The sequence below is a fragment of the Notolepis coatsorum genome (genome assembly GCF_963971535.1).
Source record: "Notolepis coatsorum genome assembly, chromosome: 6".
In the NCBI taxonomy this organism is placed as follows: domain Eukaryota; kingdom Metazoa; phylum Chordata; class Actinopteri; order Aulopiformes; family Paralepididae; genus Notolepis; species Notolepis coatsorum.
This window is the reverse complement of record NC_140170.1, coordinates 160,216,523-160,241,098: the sequence shown is the minus strand read 5'-3', so window position 1 is coordinate 160,241,098 and position 24,576 is coordinate 160,216,523. Positions and strand designations below refer to the sequence as shown.

Below are 24,576 nucleotides of genomic sequence, written 5' to 3'. Positions count from 1 at the left end.
CTGGGGACTTCTTCATCCTCCTCTCAGACATGTTGTTGCACTACATTGTGTCACTGTGTGGTAGGGATACAATGTAACCCTTAGCTTGATTGCTGATGTTGTGCTAAAACAGCTGGAGAAACTTTATTTTCCTAAAAGAAAAGATTGTTTGGTCGCTTTCGTGTGTGCTTAGCAAGGCCTGTGGCCGATACTAATCGAGAATTATGTATTCTCTCATTATGAAAAACGGCGTTCCTTGCCGTGTTTTTGCCATTTTTTTGTAGGTGATGATGGGTTGTGTGTGTCATGTGACCTACAACTGGGTTGGACTGGCCACAGAAGCACATGTGTAAGTTTGGTACCGGGGCTCTTGGAGAGCCCTCTCTATTCTGTGTTTTTTCCTTAGTAAAAATCAGATAGCAGGTTAGCTCATGCGCTGTGTGAAGCTGTCAGACGCTTCATGGAGCTGACTATGACTGTGTCATACTCTCTTTTTGTCATTACATCGTATCATGGGTGTGGGGTCGTAAAGGGGTGAACTGGTAACCTTTCCTCCCCCTTTTTTCTGTTGGTCAGGGGTAAACCCACCTGTCCTTCAAGGTTCCTGTCACGTTGCGGTTCGGCACGTTACAGGGTGAGGGGGGGGGGGGGGGGAGTTTCCTGGTCCCACGGCCTGGAATATTGGGCGTGTGCACCGCAGAAATTCCCCCGCCATAGAGTACGTCACTGTGCGCGTCTCTGTTGGTAGGACTTCCGTGTGCTGTTCAGGTCCATGTGATGGATCTGTTTCGGGGGGTGGTCAGGGCTCCTCCTCACCAAGCTCCTATTCGGGCCTTCTGTGAGTTGGGACTCTCCTTCCATGTGAGGGAGCCTCCTTCAGAGTACAGAACCTCCTCCTCAGATTGTCAAGGTGAGTGGACCCTCAAGAAGGAGTCCTACTCTATTGTGTATGTATTCGATTCAATTCGATTATTGAGTGTGTATGGGTTCAGTGCCTCCTCCCCGGAAAGCCCTAAAACCAATTTTTTACATGGCTCAAGGTGCAATATATTCTTTTCAATCTGTACAGCTCGCGTGGGAAGTCTCTCTGGGGATTCCCGTCTCCTTCCTATGGGAGGGTGGTGGGATGTAAAAATGTGAAAAAAATTTACCCCCGGCTGTGTAGACTGGGATACATACTGTTGGTGCTTCCTTCTTTTCTATTAAAAAGAGTTGGAGTTAGGAAGTATCACACCCCTCTTGTCGTTCCCCTGGGCGCCTTGGGGATTCAATGACAGGTCTAAATAGCCTGTTCATTGATGTGGGTGTAGTATAGTGCTAGCTCGGGGTGTTCTGTAAACAGGCGACTGACTGGCACGCCTTGGTTGCTTGAGGTTAAAACGGCGTTTTTATAAAGCAACTGGGATGGAGGTTTTTCCTCTTCCGACGACCAAATCCGACGACCTGGTTTGGTTATCGACGGATTCTCGTTCATATCTGGGGGATGATGACGGAATGGATCTGAACATATGTAGAGGGGTCTCACGCCCTGGGGGTGGGCCACCGGGCGCGGTTCGCCCGAACGTCTGGGTGGCGCCTTCTTTTCATGTTTAAGATCAACACGCATATCTGCCCCTTCTCCTGGAGTAGGCATGTCGGCGTGGTTAGGGCACGGCACTGGTTCTGGTCACGCTGGTCCAGATCAGTTGAACCCGTTGTCCGCCGGGGATGCAGATCTGCTGTTCTGGTACCCTGAGGGACTTGGGCTTTTTTCAGGGGGAAAAATGCCAGGTCGGTCCGGGTGTCACAGGGTTAAGCGCTATGGAGACCCTGGTTGGGTAAATTTTTTACTCAGCACTGTCGTAATGGCTTACGGCCATGCCAACCTGTACACGCTCGATCTCGTCAGATCTCGGCCGCTACACATGTTGGTCCTGGTTAATAATAATAATAATAATGGATTAGATTTGTACCGCGCTCCACATTCGCGAGAATCTCAGAGCGCTTACAGGAGACAAAAACAAAAGTTAAATGAATAAAACAATTTAAAATGAATAAAAACAATTAAAAAGACTAACAACCAGTAAAATGGAAGAACCTAAGAGTAAAATAAAATAAAAATAATAGTAAAATGAATAGAAGTAAAAAAAAATAAAAGTAAAAGAAAATTCAGGCAAAAGCCTTGTTAAAAAGAAATGTTTTTAGGCCCCTTTTAAAAACCTCGACGGATTGTGGTGCTCTCAGGTGGATGGGGAGAGCATTCCAAAGTCTGGGTGCGGCGGAGCAGAAGGCGCGATCACCCATGGAGTGCAGCTTAGTCCTGGGGGCTTTGAGGAGGTAGGCTGTGCCGGAGCGGAGGGAACGTGAGGAGGACTGGGGGGTGAGGAGTTCCTTGAGATAGGCAGGGGCACCACCGTGTACGCACTGGTGAGTGAGGAGGGACACCTTGAACTCAATTCTGTGTTCCACGGGGAGCCAGTGAAGGGATCTGAGGGTGGGGGTGATGTGATCATATTTGCGCACCCTCATCAGGATCCTAGCAGCGACATTCTGAATGGTTTGCAGTTAGTACTTGGTTGGGAGACCGCCTGGGAATACCAAGTACGGTGTGCTTGGGGCTGGTTCTCCATTCTTTTTCGCTCCTCTCTCACGCATGGCGAAGAGGGGCCTGTTGGGGTGGTCTTTGACCTCCTCTGGTGACCCTGTGCTTCCCGTATCGCCGGGCCCGGTCCGAAGTCATGTTTCGTCGACCCGTAGGCCTGGGTTAACCCTTTTTTGAAAACTGAAACACTTGTACTGCGGTATAGCCGGTGTATACCCGCAGGTGTGTTTTGGAGTTTTTTTCTTGAGGGGTTATAGGAACAACCACCGCATTGGGTAACACCAAGGTGGTTGATTCCCTGGTGTGTTGGAGCAGTGTCAACTCCCGGGTTCACCGGTTGAGGGTGCCCCTGCACGTTCATGACGTCTGCCAATCGTGTCAGCCGTCTCTGCCTCAACCCCTCTGGGTGGGTTTTTTTTTAAATGGAGGCTTGGTCATGCAACAACGCCAGCTTACGCCCCTTCCGCCGGGGCGGCTGTGTTCAGCTGTCCCCTCTGGCGCCTGTCTCGTCCGCAGTCTCCAGGCTAGGGTTAACAGCCTGTTGCCTGGTTTTTCCCCGGTGCGCTGCCTGCTTCCGTTGGTTAACCTTTTTTGTGTGCTTACGGCCATGCTGACTGCCTGTTCTGCAGGGTCAGTGTGCCAGGCGGTGTACTATTGGGGGGACAGGGCCCGCTCGGCTGAGGGGCCTTTGTCCGAATACGCTGGCGATGTGGGGGGCGGGGTCACTAAGTGCCTTGATGCTGGCATCATGGACTTCTCCGGGCCCCCGTTCCAGGGGGTCCAGTCCCTTTGGTGGGTCTGGGTCTTCCTTCGCGCTCCGCTGCTACGGCCTTGCCACGGGGTTGGGTTTGCCCTTGACCCCGTGATTCTGGGGGCAGTAACGAGGTTGTTCCCTCCGTTCGTTCCTGGGTGGCATGCGGGTTGTGCGTGTGTGTATTCGTGGGGTCAAGCCACGGTCTGCTCACCCTGTGCGTTGAGTTGCTTGAGTGCCTCTTCGCACGGTCGGGTCCGTCGCCCTCCCGTGAAGCCCCCAATAGGGGGGGTGCCCTCCATTAGGGGGGGTCGGGGGGGCTTGGTCCTCCCTGATCTGATGGTTGTGGGGGGCCTCAGCGGGGTACATTTGTCGAGCTTCTAGCTCCCGCTCAGCTCCTATTATGCAATGAGACGCTGAGCAGGAGCTAGTGTGATACAGAACGTTAGGTTATGACTATAACCAAGTTCTGTTAACACTAGTGGACGCTCAGCGTCTAGACGCCGCTGCGGCCCTTGATTTTTCATTGTGGTGAAATTTGTTGGGAAGGAGATGAGTGTGTGGCACCACCCCTGCTTATGTAGGTAAGCGGATGGGGGTGTGGCCAGATGAATGCTGGCATTTAAAGGTACATTTTGAAATGTATTCAGTGTATATACGCTGAAGCGAGATATATGCAATGAGACGCTGAGCGTCCACTAGTGTTAACAGAACTTGGTTATAGTCATAACCTAACGTTATTGTTCGTTGAGCAACCTGATGGCCTGGGGATAGAAGCTTCTTCGGAGTCTTTCTGTGCTTGCCATGAGACTCTGGTATCGCTTGCCTGACCGCAGCAGTTCAAAGAGGCAGTTGTTTGGGTGGCTGGAGTCCTTAATAATTCTCTTGGCCTTACCCCTGCACCGCTTGTTGTAAATGTCTTGGAGAGTGGGAAGCCCCCCTCCAATTGTGCGTTCGGCTGAACGTATTGGGCCTTAAAAATAAAGCCCATCCATTTAATTTCTCTTACTTTCAGAAAGCCACAGCACAGACTGGGCTTTGTGGTGTGGCTTTCTTCCACAAGGGGTTTGAAAACTAGTAGTTTTAGGCAGAACCCTTCATAAGAGACAAACACAACATGTTTATATTCTGGGGTCAATAAGTCTCAAAGACCTTGTGTTTTAGAACATCCACTTTTATTTACAGAATGTAAACAAAAGCAGCAATGTGCCGCCGACAATAGATTATTTACAGTTTCGTGAACTTTTCTAGGTTGAAACAGGAGTCTTTTTTATTTTACAGGAAATGAGACGTACATGAATGAAGACGTTTTATGAGCAACAAATTCGTCAGACTCGACAGCGTCATTGTGAGCGCAGGCGATGAAGTCCACGCTGTGCCGTCATGATGTCAAATCGCAGGAAACAATCTCAACAGATGAATGTACATGTTTAGATTGCAAACAACACCACCAACAACAACACGAGAATGGAAAGATGAAACATTCGAATAAAAAAAGAAAAATCAGTTAATAGACGGGCGAAGCAAATTCTGGCAGGACACCAGGTCACGCGCAGAGCCGCTGACACTCCGTCGCCCCCCCCCACACTGATTCGGTGGTCTATTTAAAGACCTCCCCGTTCACACACACTCTGTACATTGATGCTGTGCTGCAGCTGCTGTACTGTACCTACCACCACCTGCTTTGGTTCAAACCCTGTACTGGATGCAACTACCCTAGTGTTGTACTTTGTAAGTTACAGGGGGTCAGTTTCAGTATGCCTTTATTATGATTCATCTTCTATGCACGCCGTTATGCTTTAACCTCTCTGGCAGCAGGGAACGGCCCTAAGAGTAGAACCGTACCGCCAGACTAACTGTATTGCCAATTTATTCTATTACAATACATGGTTAAAGGTGCTACAGATAACATTCAGCCACTAGATGTTGCACTAGAGCACCAGCATGTTATTTATCCAATCAGGTGCCTTCCACGTGGGGAAATGGGAAGTAGGGAGGGGATATACATGCATGCAACATGTAAACAACATTCATTTTGGACCCGCGATTATAAATCCATTGATGAAACATGTTTTGAGGGGAAAGCAATACTTTTTTTTTATGATTACTCTACATGAAAATGTTATCTATAGCACCTTTAAACTAGTGATACAAGTGATTCCTGGCAGAACTGGTTCTCAATCTCTTAACTGCTCTTCTCCAGGGGTGCAAAGTACCTCAAGCTTTTTGTCACGATACGATTACATTCTTAAGGCAACAATTCGATCTTTGACGGTACCACAGATTCTCAGTAACATAGGATTGGTAATATATCATACTATATCATGATCCAGCGAACACAATCATGCGACGACATTTCTGTCAAGTCACAAACGCATACAACCAAAATAAGGTTGCGAGTGCAATTTTATTATCAAACTCTTGAATAAAAAAGAAAAACCTGAAGCATCCTTCTTTTGAATCTGGACAAAAATGGAATAATAAGCATTCTAAAGTACCTATGTGTTGTATGATATATTAACTGTCTGAATTAATATTTGTAAATTGCATCAATAGAATTCGATTGTTGTCTCTGGAATCGACGTATCAATCCAAATAGATTTATCGTTACACCCCTACTCTTCCCTCTGGCTAACATGCCGTGAACAGCCTAAATATAAAGGCACGTTCTTTGAATCTGGACAGAAGTGGCAAAACAAGCCTTCTGAAGAGTCCATCTGTTGTTCCATATATTAACGGTCTGAATGGATATTTGTACATTGTATCAATAGAATTGTATCAATAGAATTAGATTGTTGTCTTTAGAATCGACACATCGATCCAAACCGATGCATTTGTTACACTGTGGCTTAATAAACAGCCTAAATATAAATGGCATGTAAAATGCTTATATTTCTTATTTTCTCTTAACTATACAGCAAGCGTTTTACAGTCATTTAAATAAATTAACATACAATATGGAAAAAGTAATGTACAGACATTTGTGTCAACAGTCATTCAGTCTAAAAGCCAGATGGTCCATTCAAAGGGGACAAAATGTAGGATATCGCCCAAGTTGTCCGTTTGTTTGCCCTCGCATTGTGGCTACATATATAATGTACTCCAGGAAAGCACCGACTAGCACTGACTGAAATCATAAATACCAATAGTTTTCTATGCACAGTAACTCCCTCTATATTGGCAAGTGACTGCAAAGAAGTATGTGTCTATATGAAAGTGCTTTAGAGATGTTTATTGGAAACTGGCCCCATCTAGTGGCGACTCACTCATTGCTGTCAATCCGTTGCCACATTGAAAATGGGGGGTATCCAACAACAGAGTTCTAGATGTAGGATGTTGGCCTGGGTTATAGGATTCATTCTCAATCATGTACTGTATTAGTACGTCCTAATCATGCCAAAGGTTTTTCAGTGTTTGAATTTTGGTGATGAAATTCAAACCTACCGGATTTCTATTCATTTGAAAGTGAATTGATCCAAACTCCCTTTAAAAAGGCGCAGCTCTGAGGAATAAGAGGGAAAAGAGAGATGTTTTTTTTTTTTTTTTTTTTTTTTAAATAGAAAGCATCTGTATTGTGCCGGTGTAGCAGCAGTCTTGAATGGTGAGATGCAACAGGGACACGTCCATGTAGACAGAAGGATGTTAATAACATCTACATCTTGAAGTGCAGTGAGGAGGTTATGACAGACCGACGGCGACGCTGTCAGAGCCCTTCTCCAGATCACAGTCCTTGTCCGACGCAGCCGTCATGGCGGGCTCTCTGGGGGGAACCGGCCCGCCGCTCGGCTGCCCTAAGCCTTTGTCTGTTGTGGACTCCGTATCGGCTTCTTGCTGGGGGGCTGTTGCTGGAAGTTGAGACACATATTAAATGGTAAATGGTGCGTTTATATAGCAGCTTTTATCCATTCACTCGCACATTTGCACACAGACGGCGGAGGCGACCATGCAAGGTGCCAACCTGCTCATCGGGAGCAGTTAGGGGTTAAGTGTCTAGCTCAAGGACACTTCGACACACTGCCCGGGAGGAGCGGGACTCGAACCGGGAACCACCGGATTACCAGACGACTGCTCTAGCCACTGTTGTCCCATATTACTCCATGCAGTGTTGGTATGTATAACAACGTATAATATAACTGATAGGACATACAGACCCTCATCTGCACCTTTGAGTACATTGTTTACTTGCTCATATTCTTATATTCAGAGTTAATTAAATAGTTTACACTGTTTATTTAAATTCTTTACTATAGTTTTATTGCCTATATTTATGTCTTCTACTATTACCCTGCCCATACCTGTACCTCCCCTCCCGCATGCTGTTATGATGGGGATCAATACAGGAATATCTTATCTCATCTTAGTCAAGACCGCCACGGCTGAAATCAAAACAAAGCCGAGACAAGAAGTGGTCGAGTCCGAGACGAGGAAGAGAATAGAATAAGTCTCGACGTCTTTTTAAAATGTACCCATCTCGAGCCCTGCCTCTTTCAATCACAACTGTCGCTTCCGAAGCAACAATGGTGATTGGAGGATCACGAAAAGAGGGTGGGGTTTGAGATAAGTAAATTGCTAACATTATGTTCTATTCAGAATGCATGGCCAACACCAGAGTGAGAGGCTTATTGATCCATCGTACAAAACATTAAAACAGCACTGAATAAAAGAAAGAAAAAGGGGATAGGAAATGAGGAAAGACCGAGACTATTGGTTGATTATTGATTATTGACTAAGACCGGTTTGTTTTTGGTCTCAACAACGAGAGGAGGCCGAGTGTAGACCCTGCTAGCACCCCATACGAAAACTACCTATAGTAATATTGTATTTCTGAGTTTGTTTTAGAGGTTTAAAGGGGAGATGAATCGTTGAACAATATGAGCCTAGTTTGTTTGTTGTGTACCTTGGGTAAGACAGGGTCCTATAATCAAATGTGAAATCCTGCTTATTTGTCTGAAAACTTAAATGTAATTTCTCCGTTTTCGCCATGGGCGGCGCCCTTATAGTTAGCTAGATGGTGACGTCACTGTAATGGTTTAGGCTGGCTCCCGGTTTACACTGCTGGTTAGATACGTAAATATGGAGTGTCGTGAAAGTCAGTCAGTAAATTGTCAACCAAATGTAACGTTACTTAATACGAGCCAAGAGTGACTGCGGATACAAAAAGCCCCTGGCTTGCAGATCGCAGTCACGTAAGGGGCTAACTCTCAGGAGGCTCACACAGAAACCAAGACATTTCACTGTAATGTACATCTACCTTATATGTGATAAATAAAACAAAACTTGAACTTGCCCGGGGAGGAGCGGGAATCGAACCGGGAACCTTCCGATCACCAGACGACCGCTCTACCTCCTGAGCCACCGTCACCCCCCCCAGTGTGGCCCCCCGTCCCTTACCTGACTGCGTGCAGGACTTCATGTGCTCCGGCCAGTGGGCCTGCTGACAGGGGTAGTCGCAGTAGCTGGTGTTCCAGCAGCAGTAGAAGATGGCCTCCTTCCTGCAGTTGGCGCACCACTGCTTCTTCTTGGTCTCGTCCGCCGCCTGCTGCTTCTCCAGCTCCGTCTGCTTCCTCACCTCGGCCACCAGGCGCTCCCTCTCCTGCTCCAGGCTCTGCCTCATCTCCGCCATGGTCAGCTCTGCCCACCACACAGGGCAACACAGGGGACGCGGGTCAAGAGTGGCGGACGGACTCTGAATCATCACACGAGCGCACAAAGCACGGAAGCACCGTAACCCTTTCACTGCCACACTAGAAATGGTCAACCCTTTCACTGCCACACTACAGATGGTTAAGCTTCGGTAGTGAAAGGGTTAAGTGACTTACACACCACACACGCACACTTATTACACGCACACACTGCTGCTAACATATTTTACTACCTTATACTGTATAAGTTTGTATAGATAGAATATACGGTGTGTATTATGTTTAGTCTTTAGTTTATAGTTTTAGTGAGTCTATAGTTTATTTATACAGTTAGCATAGCAGTTTGTATAGATAGAATATACATTGTGTATTATGTTTAGTTTTATAGTCTAATTTTTGTTTATTTATAACTTACTTCGTTTATAGTTAGTTTATATTTATAGCTTAGTTATAGTTTGTATAGATATAATATATGTCACATATTATGTTTAGTTTTATAGTCTAGTTTTTGTTTATTTATAACTTACTTTGTTTATAGTTTATATTTACAGTTATAGCTTATAGTTATCGTTTGAATCGATACAGTAGAATCTATAGAATATACATTGTGTATTATGTTTACAAATCTACTACTGTTGAGGGGTCAGGAAAAACAAGCATCTCAGGTTTTTCTGAATGCATGTACATTTAAAAAAGCTGTGACAATAAAATGATCTGAATCTGAATGGCGACGATGCTTTACTCCCCCACAGTTTATTAGCTTGTTCTGTGGTCGTTGGCAGACTGGGTAAGACACACTAAGATGACCACTAGAATGGACTGTGTGCAAAATAGGAAATATTGTATATAGGTTAATGTGTCACTTTGGACAATCTATTTGTGGATGGCCTATTTGATATTAAGGTACAGATGAATCTATATATGGATTATGTTGTTGTCCAGCAGGGAGCACTCTGTAATCTGAACTAGGCAGTTATGCTCCTGTTACAGAGTGTTGGAGTGCTGTCCCTTCAGTTGAGAAGTAATAAAGCAGGTCCTGACTCACTTTGGTCATAAATAGTAAATGGTGCATTTATATAGTGCTTTTATCCAAAGCGCTTTACAGTTTTGTTCCTCAAATTTACCCATTCACACATCGATGGTGGAGGCAACCATGCAAGGTGCCAACCTGCTCATAGGAAGCAATTAGGGGTTAAGTGTCTTGCTCAAGGACACTTCGACACGCTGCCCGGGAGGAGCGGGAATCGAACCGGGAACCTTCCGACTACCAAACGACCGCTCTACCTCCTGAGTCATTAACACAATGGACACCAGACCCGACATAAGTCGGGTTAACTCGCCATCGTGTGAGCGCCAAACCGTTATTGGTCGTTATTTCTTTTATTTGCTATTTCCATTCATAATTCATCCATCCAGCCTTGTTATCATTGGGAATGGGTCTGAGATTGCAAACGTCCAATACCGCCACCTAACGCCTTGCGGCCGCTATTGCACTCAATTTTAAACGCTGTGGCTTGGTGTCTGGGCCGAGCTGCGGCGTGCGGGCGGGGTCTAACTACTCGGGCAGGGCAACCGGTTATAACGGATGCATCGACGAGGATCACCCCCCCGCCCGTTCATGTTCAATGCTGGATTACGTTGGAAACACAATCGCGATCAGTACTTGGAATGGCGATCAGATAATTGGAATATTCTTTTTGCAGTACATCATAGACAAGGTAAGGGCTATACGTTATCAATCTTGCGTTGATCCGATAATTCCTTCCCGCGATCGGAGCGTGTCTGTAATGTACTGTGTAACGTATTCCGTTGGTGATGATCGAAGCATAGAAACCCCCCCACCCTTTCATGCATGCATGATGAAACATAATACCGATAATCTAGCGTTGATTTCAGATTGATTATTGATCCAGGCGAGGAATGGCACAATTTATAGTGAAATGCAGTAAAAACGCTGTTTGGCTGCGTTTCCTGGGATTACACAGAATTACTCTAAAACTATACTCATATTCACCACTGTATAAAACGGAAATGTATGGATGAAGAAATTATGTTTTTTGCATTTTGACCGGAAGAAACTCAATGACAATCGACTATATTATTAGATCCATAGCTATAATATTTAATATAGTTTTAGCACTGCAAACACCGGCATGTATCCCCATTCATTACAGCGCTGGCACACACGGCCATACGCCCACAGCGACCTCTGGTGCTGAACCTGTTAAAGATGTGTGTGTGTGTGTGTGTGTGTGTGTGTGTGTGTGTGTGTGTGTGTGTGTGTGTGTGTGTGTGTGTCCGATGAGGGAGATGGCGCACACACATTTACACACACTTCTGCAGTCCCTCCCACCGTCCCTCTCTCTCTCTCTCTCTCTCTCTCTCGTTCTCTGCCTGTCAAACCCCGTTTGAGGAAGTGTCGGGTTACACTGCACTACAACCATAGAGGGGGCGTTACTGCAGATCAGTACCCTATTCACGTCAGGAATACCGTCAAATCAGAACGGCTTAGTTGAGTGAGGGAAGATCTCGTGAACTCGAGACTAGACCATAGCTGTCAACCATCCAGTTTTTACCGGGATTGTCACATATTTCAACCTTCCTTCCCGCCGTCACCCCGTTCCTGTATTTGTCCCGTTTTTAATTTTTTATAAAAATTTTACAAAATGGCTGCAATTCCCCTACGTGACAACAGGTGGCAGCAGTGTAGATTAGAACGTTAGCACCGGAAGTCATACCGGAAGACAGTTGCCACCAGAAGAAGAACAGCGATCAGATAAAGGAGTGGTTTAGCACAAAATGTATTCGATTTACAAAAGGCAGAGAAGCCATACCGGCAAAGTGGGGTTCTTCCCGGAGAGCTCACTCTCGGCCGTGGTTTCTCAGTGTATAATGTATGGTGCTCTCCCTCAACATGCGAGTAGGGTGAGACAACACCATTCTTTAGTCCAAATAATACCCTACTTTATACTATATTATTGTCATTAGTTTAATGTAAAGTCAGTCTTACATTGGCACTGCTTTAACGTTGCATTTACCCATAATCCATTGCTGTATTAGACGTGCCAGTATAACTTTTGTAATATGAATGAAGAGTAAATGTAAAGTTAATCAATACACAATGAAACAATATCTTTATCTATATTACATGTCAAAACTACTTTAATAAAAGAAGATTTCCGTTTTTCATTTCTACTCATTCATCCAAAACAAGACAGCAATTCTACTTCTGCATGCACCGGGAGAATTGAGCTCATAGCACAGATTTGGAGTTGATAGAATGGACATTGCTGTTCTTAGGAAATGTTGCACATGGTGGAAATAATGGAAATTAACATTTCTAACATTTAGTGTATGTTTAAAGTTGATACATTGAGGCATGGTAGAATTTCACTTTATATTACAGCAGTATCCGTTTTTAACATTACAATTAGTGTCTGACACTATAGACACATGTTAAAAGTCAAAGTCAACTTTGTCATTTTCCAATTTGTGCAAGACATACAGAAGAATTCAATTACATGCCCCCCTTCACCACGGTGTATATAGAAAGAGACAATAAACACAAAAGTAACATAGGACACAATATACAACACACAGGACTATGTACAATATAAACAGTGCCTACAATTAAATTAATTAATGAATTAAATAAGAGGTAAAAGAGAACTTAGTGTAAATATTCTTTAATTTGTGTCAACGTTATAAAAATCCTATTGTATTCAACAAATTAATTATGATACACCACAATGTGCCCTTTCTATCTATTCTAAATCTATGGCCTCGCGATTCCACGGCTGCGCAGTGCAGACAATATATATATATATAATAAACATACGAGGGGGAGGAGACTACATTGGGAGGGGGCGGGGCCGGGGGAAGGGGGCGGGGTGAAATATCCAGTTTTTTCAAATCACAATGTTGACAGCTATGGACTAGATGAGTCAATATGGTAATTAGAGACACAGACCCATTGATACTAACCCCTATTGCTATAAAACAATGGTAAATACTGAAAAAAGCCATTTATAATGCATGTCCCCTTTGATGCACCAAACGACCAAGACAAATTCAAAACGCATTGCTGTGTTATCATACATTGGGAGTGTTGCATTTATTTAAAAAGAAATTGGACTTTATGGTGTTTTTGTTTTGTTCTTGATTTATTGTGATGTTTCTTCGTGACTTGTTTAACTCATTCACTGCCAACGACGAGTATACTTGTTATTGGCTGCCAAACGTTGGACGCCAACAACGAGTATACTCGTTATTTGATCGTTATTTATTTTATTCGCTATTTCTATTCAGTATCCATCTAGGAAGGCTGATGTTACCATAGGGAATGAGTCTGAGATCGCAAAAGTCCAATACCGCCACCTGGTGGTATGCGGCCGATGTTGCACTTCCTTTGAGACTGTGTATGGGGCTGTGCGTTGATGAAATGCCTCCGGGCGGACTTTTCTAGTAACCTGGACCGAGGGCTTCACCCGATCGCATTGAATCGCTTTCGGGACCCCCGAATCATTATGCTGTGGTGGGTTCCAAATGGACATACGATCTACCAGATGGCAATCAAATAATTGGAATATTCTTCTTGGAATCCCACTGGCCACAGGTAAGAGCAATTTAACATCAATTTCAGCTTGATTGTGCCTTGTTTTCATACCCATCACCCTGATCAGCGTACGTTGTTGTACTAACGAATGCCGTTATTGACAATCAATTAATCAGAAACCCCCTTTCATGCATTCATGATGGAACATTATATACAGATCATATGCATTTGAATTTTTTATTGTAGCGTGTATAGGGACGAAATGCCAATGGATTAAGTATAATATACGTTGCAGGCTATTACTAGCCTCCCAGGAATTACCCTAAACCGCTCTAAAACCATACTTATATTCACCACGGTATAAAACAGGAATGTATGGATGGAAAAATTATTTCTTTTTCACATGTTGAACGATAGATACTCAATGTCAAATGGGCCATAGTATTGCATCCATAGCTATAATATAGAATATAGTTATAGCCCTGCAAACAAGGTGACCGACCCCATTGGTTTAATGCGTGGCAGCACATAGCCATATCCCGTTCCCAGCGTGGCAGAGAATGAGTTAAAGAAGACGTGTCCGGCCCATGGGGACATTAACGTGTGTTGTCGGGCCTTACAAATACATTTGATTTGATTTGATATCAAGAGACTAATCTCCACTGATCTGAACAGAAATTCTCACCGAGATTGTGCTTCATTTCCGACAACTCCTGCTGATGCAGCCACTGGAGCTTTTCTATTTCGATCCTCAGTCGTCTTATCTGTGGGAGGAACGACGACTCGTTTAACATCGTGACACAATACAACACATTACCGTCGCCACACAGAATGGAAGTCTCGTAGGGATCAGAGTGCTGTTGGGTTTTTGACAGCTGGCGCCACAGACCCACCTCTGCTATTGTGTTGCCCGATGTACTTTTGGAAAGGTCGTTGTAGATTTCAGTCATTGTTCCTTTGATTGCATCCATTATCTGAAAGAAGAGAAGACATATCATTCTCAAGTGTTCATAAATAAAGCATATTCCATGTGTTAGATTAGTATTCTTGCTATGAGCAGGGTTCCCAGACATTGTACAATTTAAATCAATTACTTTTAAGTACTTTTCCAAGCACTATTTTTCATTTTCAAGGATGTCACTCAAAGGATACAATTCACTTTTGAAATGCTGTTTTTTTTAAATATATATATATTTATATATATATATATATATATAATCGGCTCCAATATTTATGGCTTAAAACCAATTTCCGACAATTAGATACACTTTAGATAAGAACTTAGAACTCAGAATTTTTGCTTACACAGGCGCTTCGTTGATGTAGGCTAGGTCTAGAGATTCTATTAAAAAAACTCTGAAATTGACCTGCTGCTCTGGTGAGAGGAGCACCTGGAACCTTTACGACATTAACAGTAAACAGTGCAGCTTGAATAATTACCAAAAAAGAATTCAAACACAATCAAATGCTCCTCTGCATATGTTAACTAGTGCAATAATGCCATTGGAAGGATGGACTGACCGATTGACTTTACCTGTATAAAATAAAGGCTAATGAAAATAAAATACAAAAAAATACAGTCCCTTGGAGGTCTCTGCCTCAACTTTTACAGTCCAGCCAATCATTTTCTCTTCTCCTGAAGGGATTTTCTAAAACGGTTGAACCTGAGGATACACTCCCTTGGACGCACTACCGGTAGAATAAGTGCCGAGAACCGTGGGAAGTGATGCAAACTGTCTTGTCGTGTTTTGAACATTTATGTTGTGTTGATGGACGTTAATATAGAGAGATGAAAACAATACATTATTTCGATTGATATGAATTGGATAATGCTAGCAGGCTGCAGGCTGTTAGAGGTTAGAGGCAGAACTAGCGTAACGCGCTGTTTGGGCGTAGAGAGAGCGTACGTCAGTGGCCAATCAGATCGCAGAATCCGAACGCGGAACTGCAAGTTTGTTGGTAAAAGACTACACCCCAGTCAGCTCCAGCATCTCAGCTACCACCAGGCTCCAGCAGCTCAGCTACCACCAGGCTCCAGCAGCTCAGCTACCACCAGGCTCCAGCAGCTCAGCTACCACCAGCTCCAGCAGCTCAGCTACCACCAGGCTCCAGCAGCCCAGCTACCACCAGCTCAGCTACCACCAGCTCCAGTAGCCCAGCTACCACCAGCTCCAGCAGCTCAGCTACCACCAGCTCCAGCAGCTCAGCTACCACCAGCTCCAGTAGCCCAGCTACCACCAGCTCCAGCAGCCAGCTACCACCAGCTCCAGTAGCCCAGCTACCACCAGCTCCAGTAGCCCAGCTACCACCAGCTCCAGCAGCTCAGCTACCACCAGCTCAGCTACCACCAGCTCCAGCAGCTCAGCTACCACCAGCTCCAGTAGCCCAGCTACCACCAGGCCCAGGCTCCAGCAGCCCAGCTACCACCAGTATTTCATATCAAGTTGTTCTCTATAGCCTTCTTAACACTAAACCACAATGCCACCAAAGAAAGATAAAAATGAGCCTAAATCAGACGAGGACTATGCCTCACTTGCACAAGTAAATTAATTACTGCAACAGCAAAAAGAGATGTTCACTGCTCTCTTACAAACACAACAGGACAATTTCAAAAGCTTTGTAAAAAATCATCATGGACTCTACAAACTCAAGACTGGATGCAATTTCACAGGGGGTCCAGGAAATTAAAACAAGCATCCAGTACACACAGAAGGAGGTTGACGACATCAATGCTAACAATGCAAAACAGTCAGATAGTTGCAAGTACATGCAATCTGACATATGGAAAACCTGTGAACGCCTGCTAACAGTCACAGATAAAATAGAGTCAATACAGAAGAAACAACCTGGTCATTGATGGCATAGCTGAGTTGCCTGGAGAAACCTGGGGAGACACGGAAGAGAGGGTGAGGAGCGTCATGGTGGAAAAGCTCCAGCTACAGAGGGACATTGAGATGGAGAGGGTGCACCGAACAGGGAAACCTGTGGATGGATGCGAGAAACCAAGACCCATTGTGGTGACATTTTCAAAACACAAGGACAGCGGTTCTTCAGAGAGCCAAAAACCTCAAAGGAACAAACATTTACATAAACGAGGACTACACAGACGCTGTCCGTCTGAAAAGAAAAGAACTGTTGCCCAAGATGAGAGCTGCTCGTGAGAGAGAGAGAGAGAGAGAGAGAGAGAGAGAGAGAGAGAGAGAGAGAGATCGCCTTTCTGAGGTATGACAGACTGATAATCCGACCCCGAAGTAGCACCCCAAAGCAGCAAAGGGACAGTTGAATGGTTGTTGCCCTTGTCACACATACCGACATTATGAATATATCATATAGTATACAATGCTAATTAATACTAACCTACCCAAAGAGGGTTTAAAAATGGCACATATAAATATCTGTAGCATAAGAAACAAGCTAGCTGAGATATCAGAGATTTTCCATATCTTAGCTATATCAGAAACACACCTTGATTCTACATTTGAGGATGGGGCATTGCAAATGGATGGATACAACATTTTTAGGAAGGACAGGAATGCATTTGGGGGAGGGATTGCTTTTTATATTCAGAATCTTATTCCAGTGAAGATTAGGGAAGATTTAATGAATAATGAAATTGAAACATTATGGCTGCAACTAAGTACACTTGCCTCATTTGAAGCCTATGTTGATCGGTTGCTGTTATAGACCACCTAGTGCAAATAATGTGTATCTAGAACAAATAAATTGTCGACCGTTTTCGGCTTGCCATTGCCCCGACTGCTTTGTTGTTGAATCAAGTCAAATCCTAAGTAAGCATATATTGTGCGTGTGAACGTTGACATGAAAAAAAAAAAGTGTAAAAAAAAAAAAAAAAAAAGCTATCAAGCTATCGGAGCTATCAATAATTGTATCTGGTTTATCGGGATGACGTCATAATTGCTGATATCGGCCCGATAGTTATCGTGCATCCCTATTAAGTACCACTAAAAACAAACCACCAGGTGTTGACAATCTTGACAGGAAACTTCTGAAATTGGTCCCCGATTTAATTGCCCCTGCTATCTGTCATAATAAATCAATCCCTTAGTGAATGTTTGTATCCGCAACCGTGGAAAACTGCCAAAGTAATACCACTGCCAAAACATTTGAAATTGCCATTCTCAGGATCTAATAGTCGTCCCATAAGTTTACTGCCAGTTTTAAGTAAACTGATGGAAAGAATAGTAAGTAAACAGATTAAATGCTACTTTTCTTTGAACACATTAACCACTGATTTTCAACATGCATATCGTGAATGACATTCAACAGCGACTGCTTTAACCCAAATGACGGATGATTGGCTGAAAGAGATAGATAAAAAGAAAATGGTTGGCGCTGTCTTGCTTGATTTTACTGCAGCATTCGACATCATAGATCACAAATTCTTACTTAAAAAACTTGAATGTTACGGTTTCTCCTTTATCTGCATTATCTTGGATTCAAACTTATTTAACAAACCGGAAACAACTTGTTTTTTTTAATGGGAGTTACTCAGAAGTTAAAACGGTAAGGTGTGGAGTACCCCAAGGAAGTTGCCTTGGGCCTTTGCTCTACACCAGGGGTGCCCAACCGTTTTTGAACCAAGATCTACTTTTTAATTTACCACCTAGCCGAGAGCTACCAGCCAAAATTGTATATTGTAAGCCATCATTTGAGGCTTTATAAAAGCAGCATAATGAACACAAATCTGTCAGTGCCGAGTCCGACCTCATCTTAAATAACAAACAGCATTGCATGTTGTAGTTAACAAGGAGAGGCAGAGTTGATTTTCCAATTTATTTTTTATTGTTTTAATAATCACATTTTATTAATCGAGATCTACTTGAAATCAGCCCGCGATCTACCTGTCGATCGCGATCGACTGGTTGGGCACCACTGCTCTACACCATATTTACAAATGACATGCCTCTTGTCCTAAATAAGTCCTATATTTCTATGTATGCAGATGATTCAACGATTTACACATCAGCCTCTACAGCCAATGAATTAAATAAATACGGTCCTAAAGGCAGAGTTGCAATCAGTGATGGAATGGATAAAGAATAACAAACTAGTTCTAAACATATCAAAGACAAGTACCGGTAGCATCATTTTCTAAGAACGAACCCAGTCTTGAAACTTTTGATAAGTGATGTGGTAATTAATCAAGTCCAGGAGACTAAACTCCTAGGAGTAACATTAGACAGTAAATTGTCATGGTCACACCATATAAACAATATAGTAGTGAAAATGGGAAGAGGGATTTCGGTTAAAGGGGAACTATTTTACTATTTCTTTCACTATTTGGGCACTTTTACACAATTCCTGTGAGTCTATGGAACACCTCTGTAATATATATATTTTTTTTTATTCATTGTTTTGTATTTCTAATCAAGTCCTCAAAAACAGCATTTTTCTACCTCAAGATCTCGAGGCGTTTTGAGCCTGGGCTCCTAAACCACTGCGCAGCGGCGGCGTCGCCTGAACATTAACATGCAGCGGTGTCTCTCTGACATCACATATCGCGCACATTTTCAAATGACTCAGTTCAGCTAGGGTGAATATTGTGAGAGGAGAATTGGAAGAATGCGCCAATATGAGAATTTTGAGACATAGATCATATTAATATAAGTTCACATAGCTAGGAAACAATGCTAAACACTCAAAAAGGCCATTTATAAGATAGTTCCCCTTTAAAAGATGTGCTCATTTGTTACCACTAAATTCTATCAAACAGGTCATTCAAGCTCTGGTTGTCAAATCTCGACTATTGTCCTGCAGTATGGTCGAATGTAACGACGAATAAACAGAAAAAATTGCAAATGGTACAAAACAAAGCAGCATGTATAGCGCTTCGCTGTGAGTACAGAACTAATGTTGCAGCGATGCACAGTTGTTTAACTTGGTTACTTGTCAAACATAAGTTACTCTGCTCACTCCTTGTATTCACTAGGAATATTCTTGTTACAATTTTATATAACAATTTATCTATAAGTCTTGACAGACACAACCATTCTACCAGACATGCTTCTGCACAAGGTTTTACACTTCCAAAAGTGAGGTCGAATGCAATGAAGCGAACTGTCATGTTCTGTGGTATGCAGGAATGGAACTCTTCCCAGACATGTTAAGCAGGAGAATAGTAAATGTCGTTTCAAAATCGTGGTAAAACAACATTTTCAAGCAAAGAAATTGACATTCTCTAATAGATAGTGTGTACGTAAATGAAAATGTATGTGTCTGATAAAGAGATGGGTATATACGTAGATGAAAAGACATGTCTGATAGGGATATATTATTAAAAGATTGTATAATTGGCTGATATGAAAATAGATAATGTATGTAAAAGCTAAATAGTATATTATGCTGTATTGTATTATGAATTAATTATGAGTAGGTATTATTGTTTTGTATTATGAATTCATTAGGCGTATATATTGTTGTATTGTATTATGAATTTGATTAGGAGTTTTTATTGTTGTTTTAATTGTCTGTATGACATGTGAATGTTGTGAGTGTATAAGTCTGTAACTGTATTTTACGTGTTATGGACCCCAGGAAGAATAGCCCCAGCACTGCTGTAGCTAATGGGGATCCAAATAAACTTGCAAACATAATGCTGCCTGGCTGCTCTGCATAAGGAAATTATCTAAGGTGTGACGTTAACCTTTTCAACCCCACCTACATTTACCACAGCATCACAATTGACTCTTTGAGCTGTATATGTACCCTTTTTCTTATTCTCTACAGTAATAGCCTTATTTACAGACAATCCCTGTTCCACAGTGGCCTGACCATGAGACAGAACAAGAACAAGGCGTGACTCAAATTCTGGTCCGTGTCTAGAAACTTCATCTCGAACGAAGGCTTGGTATTGCTTTACAGCATCATCACAGGCACTCTCTGGGAACCTTTTCAGCTCAACAAGAAGTGGAAGCAGCTGTTTAAATTTCTCACAGACTTCAGGACAGGCTGCCATCAGTTGCGGCTGCAGAGGCCTGTCGGACAAACGATGACTGGGCTGGAGTTTTATTCAGTAGTCTCCTCAAGAAAGTGAGAAGACATGTCTTGCACTCTACTTGAAACTCCAAGATTCTTCCGTCACTGACATTTAATTTTTTATTTGACTGCTTTTGAAGTGGAGAATCCTATGTCAGTGTTTGAAGGTGATAGTGGCATCACTTAGAAACACGAATACAAAATGGAGCTTGGCTACCAGAAACTTATCAGCACATGCTTCTTTTACCACAGAGAAGGTCTGACATTTGGGTGTTGTGAATCTTTTATCCTGCTCCACTGTTTTGATGTAGGTGATGATGTGAGGGAGCACCTGTAATGCTCTTGTGGCAACAGCAACATTTTCCACCCACCGATGTGGTCAGAATTTCATAGGGAAGACTGATAAACCAGTGATGGTGGCGTAGTCCTCTCTTCTTGCTGGTGTGTCATGGAATAGCCTATAGAAGGCACATAGGATGTTGTCAATGTCCCACCCAGTTGCACTGATTGCAGTTCTACAGGCATTGTGGACATTATGTAGAGAGCAAGTCCCAATATCAATGAGCTCTTTTTCAGTGACTTCTGAGAGGACATTTGTTTTTAAGTGGTGGTGTCGACCGGGCTTTGGAGACGGAGGAGGAGAATGTCATTGCCTTCCAGGGCAGCACACAAGGACTGCGGTATCGGGAGCCGGCATCTGGTGGTGCCTGACCGGGCTTTGAAGACTGATGAGTAGGTGGGCGCTGCTGCCCCAGCGTGACGGGGTGGACCGCGTGAGAGCCGAGACCTACCGCCACCGGAGGGGGCTCTGCCGTCACTGGATTCGGCCGAGCTGCGCAGCAGGGAAGAGGTGGGAGAGGAGGACCGGCTGTGCGCTCCACCGGGGCAGCGTCCGACAACGATCGGGCAGGGCCACGGACGGTGGTATAGCGGATTACCTGTCTAGGTCGCCGTACATCGCCAACCTCCAAGATGAGAGGGATGTGACGGTGCGGCTCCGTCACCGAGTGCAAACAGCGTGCACACACACACGCACGCACACACACCAAACACTCACCATTCCCTTCTGTTATTGTACTGAGAGAGAAAAAACATAAAAAAAAAAAAACATCATTCATTTCCTTTACCGTCAGTAGCACAACCAAGGGTGCACACCTGGGAGTGCTACATTCATACATATTATCATACATACATTCAAATGTATTATATCATGGTTGTGGTTTTTATTGGTGTTGCTATTTGCTGGGTATAGGTTAATGAATTGATGTGTAGCACCTGTGTAGGAAGTTCATTAATTATGTGTGGCACCTGTGTGAAGCCTGATGTGAGGCTACCAGGTGTACATTACAAAGTACCGTAGGTAACATGGTGAAGCTCCATAAGTGTTTTGTTAATTCTGCTTAGTATTGTGAGTTATTGTGGAACTAATTTTATATTGTAGGTATAGTGTATTTTTGTTTTGTTATTTCGCTTGTGTCACTTTTTGTAAATTAATGTCACCTCTGCACCTTGGGAGGCCGGCGAATAAAAACACCAACCATACTTTTTCCGACTACATCATTGTTTGAGGAGTTCTAGAAAGAACCCTGCCACAGATGGTGTCAGAAGTGGGATGGAGGTCTGTGGCGGGGTTATAATAAGTAAACATTGTGAATGAATTAATGCAATATTTAAATGTTTTATTTCATTGTACTTGCCATCTAAAAGTTTCATCCCTTACAGGGGTACAGTACCCCAACCCAAATCTCTAAAATGTAGTTATGACAGCTCAACATGATTTAGCTAGTGTCACGTTGTATTATGCTAATTAAACTGCATTTGTAACTGAAACAGCGCCGCTGCCAGCAGCTGGAGAACTTAACGGCAGCAGAACTCGAGAACTACTAGGTGTGTCTGACTCTTACCACCTAAACTGCACAGACTACAATGTATAACATACATCATGCCAGTTAGGGTACCTTATGTATACTGCACCTGTGTATACTGTATACTTTACTTACTCATAGTATATATTCAGATTCTTAGTGTTTATTGCCCATATTTATTGTAATATTAATTAAATTAAATAATATGGCACACATTACAGACACTCATCTGCACCTCTGATTACACTGTTTACTTGCTCATATTCTTATATTCAGAGTTAATTATATTGTTTACACTGCTTATCTTTTATCTTTACTATAGTTTCTATTGCCTATATTTATGTCTTCTACTATTACCATGCCTCCCCTCCCCCGTGCTGCTATGACGCCAGAATTTCCCCAAGGGGATCAATAAAGGAATATCTTATCTTGAGAAGTCTGCACTTTGGGCCGCACTTTGAGAATGCCTGGTTTATCTGGGAGCGACAGTGGCTCAGGAGGTAGAAGGTTCCCGGTTTGATTCCCGCTCCTCCCGGCAGCGTGTCGGAGTGTCCCTGAGCAAAACGATTAACCCCCAACCTGCTCCCGATGAGCAGGTCGGCACCACGCATGGTCGCCTCCGCCGTCGCCGTGTGAACGTGAGGCGTAGGTTGTAAAGAGCTTCGGACAAAAGCTCTGTATAAACGCAGTCCATTTGCCATCCGTCACTGAACGTGAACGACCTGCAGGTGTGCGGCCCGCTGGCCCCGGTGTGTGTGTACGAGAGGATACTCACTTTGTTAGTGTACTTGGCGATGTCAGCGGCCACGTCTGCCGAGGCGCTGGGTATCTGCACGTCCCCGGCCAGCGGCGAAGAGGAGGCGGCTGTGCCCGCACCCGAAACTGCCATCATGGCCACCGAGGCCGGACTACTGGTCACCAGAGTGACGGCTGATGTGGACACGCCAAGTGGAATGTCTTTCTGTTGAACAGCTGGAATAACAACAACAACAACAACACCTCTGATCAGCCATGTCAGTCTGCACAAACCTGAGGGCCTACACCTTGTTGTGAACACAAGTTACAAATTAATGTAGTTACGCCCCATGTTTCTTCAATTGTTCCTCTATAAACACACGCAAACCATCCGCATGCAATTGACCCGTCTCAAGACCCGCCCTCTTTTCCTCAACCCTCCAATCACAACTGTTGCTTCTGTGGAGGAATCCCTTTTGGTTGCCCCAAAACAATAGCTTAGTTCACACCTAAGTGAGAGGCAAGGGGCTACGGCCCGCACCCCTCTCTGGACTTAAAAGAACGTGCCAACACAGAGAGGAAACTGGAATCTATCTTCTTGTCTCTCTCCCAAAATGTTGGCGTGTTCCTTTAAGCTCATTGTCCCCTTCTCTACCCTTCTCTGTCCCCTAGCTGATGAGAGCACTCCTCTCAGCCAAAGCCCACATGTACTTTGTACTGCTTGTTTTTACTATTAAACCTATATTGACCATGAAGATCTGTCTACGACATAATCGACGAGTCCGGTTCCACCACCACACCTCCCTCTGACACACCGGTCTGAGCAGCACCACACCTCCCTCTGACACACCGGTCTGAGCAGCACCACACCTCCCTCTGACACACTGGTCTGAGCAACAGTTGCAATTGGAAGATCAAGAAAGAAGGGCGGCTTGAACCGAACCACTCCCCCCCGTACCTTTGACGGCCAGCCTGGTCTGATAGCGCGTGCTCTGCGAGGGCTGCTGACCGGGTGACGAGGACGCGGAGCCAGCGGTCTGTGTCTGGGCGGGGGGCCCCTGCGCCGGGCCCTGCCCCGGGGGCGAACCGGCGGAGACCACGGGCAGAGGGTTCTGTTGCTGCCGCTGCACCTTCTGCATGTGCCACTTCTGGGACGAGGTCTGGAACTTGGCGGTGGGATTCCACACCACCGCCCGCTGCACCACCGGCACAGTCTCCCGGGGCAGCAGGGGGCGCTGTTTCTTCAACGCCGGCGTGGCAGTGGAGGAGGCCGAGGAGGCCGGGGTTGGTGTCGGGGGGGCACTGGACAGGGGGGCGGGGCTCATGGCGGCGGGGGAAGCTGAGGCGATGGTGACCATGTTGACGGGAACGGCCGCTGGGGATTGAGAGGAGTCTTTGGAGGTCGAGGACGGGGCCGTGTTGTTTTGAGACGGGGCGTTTGACGGGGCGGGAGTTTTACCTACAGGGAGAGA

The 24,576-nt window shown here is 44.3% G+C and overlaps 1 protein-coding gene across 6 annotated transcripts in view; it reads right to left on the bottom strand.

Annotated features, from left to right (window-relative positions):
* Positions 1–4,490: 4,490 nt before the first annotated feature.
* The window catches only part of zmynd8 (zinc finger, MYND-type containing 8), a 71,496-nt gene continuing 51,410 nt past the window's right edge, over positions 4,491–24,576 (bottom strand). For all 6 annotated transcript variants that reach the window (XM_084317347.1, XM_084317348.1, XM_084317352.1 and 3 more), the window contains 6 exons: positions 24,063–24,563; positions 23,145–23,341; positions 14,402–14,482; positions 14,194–14,272; positions 8,703–8,942; positions 4,491–7,156 (listed from right to left, as the gene is read on the bottom strand). In XM_084317347.1, the coding sequence (XP_084173473.1) occupies positions 6,990–7,156; positions 8,703–8,942; positions 14,194–14,272; positions 14,402–14,482; positions 23,145–23,341; positions 24,063–24,563 (1,265 nt within the window). In that variant the 3' untranslated portion in view covers positions 4,491–6,989. The remainder of the gene's footprint in view (positions 7,157–8,702; positions 8,943–14,193; positions 14,273–14,401; positions 14,483–23,144; positions 23,342–24,062; positions 24,564–24,576) is intronic.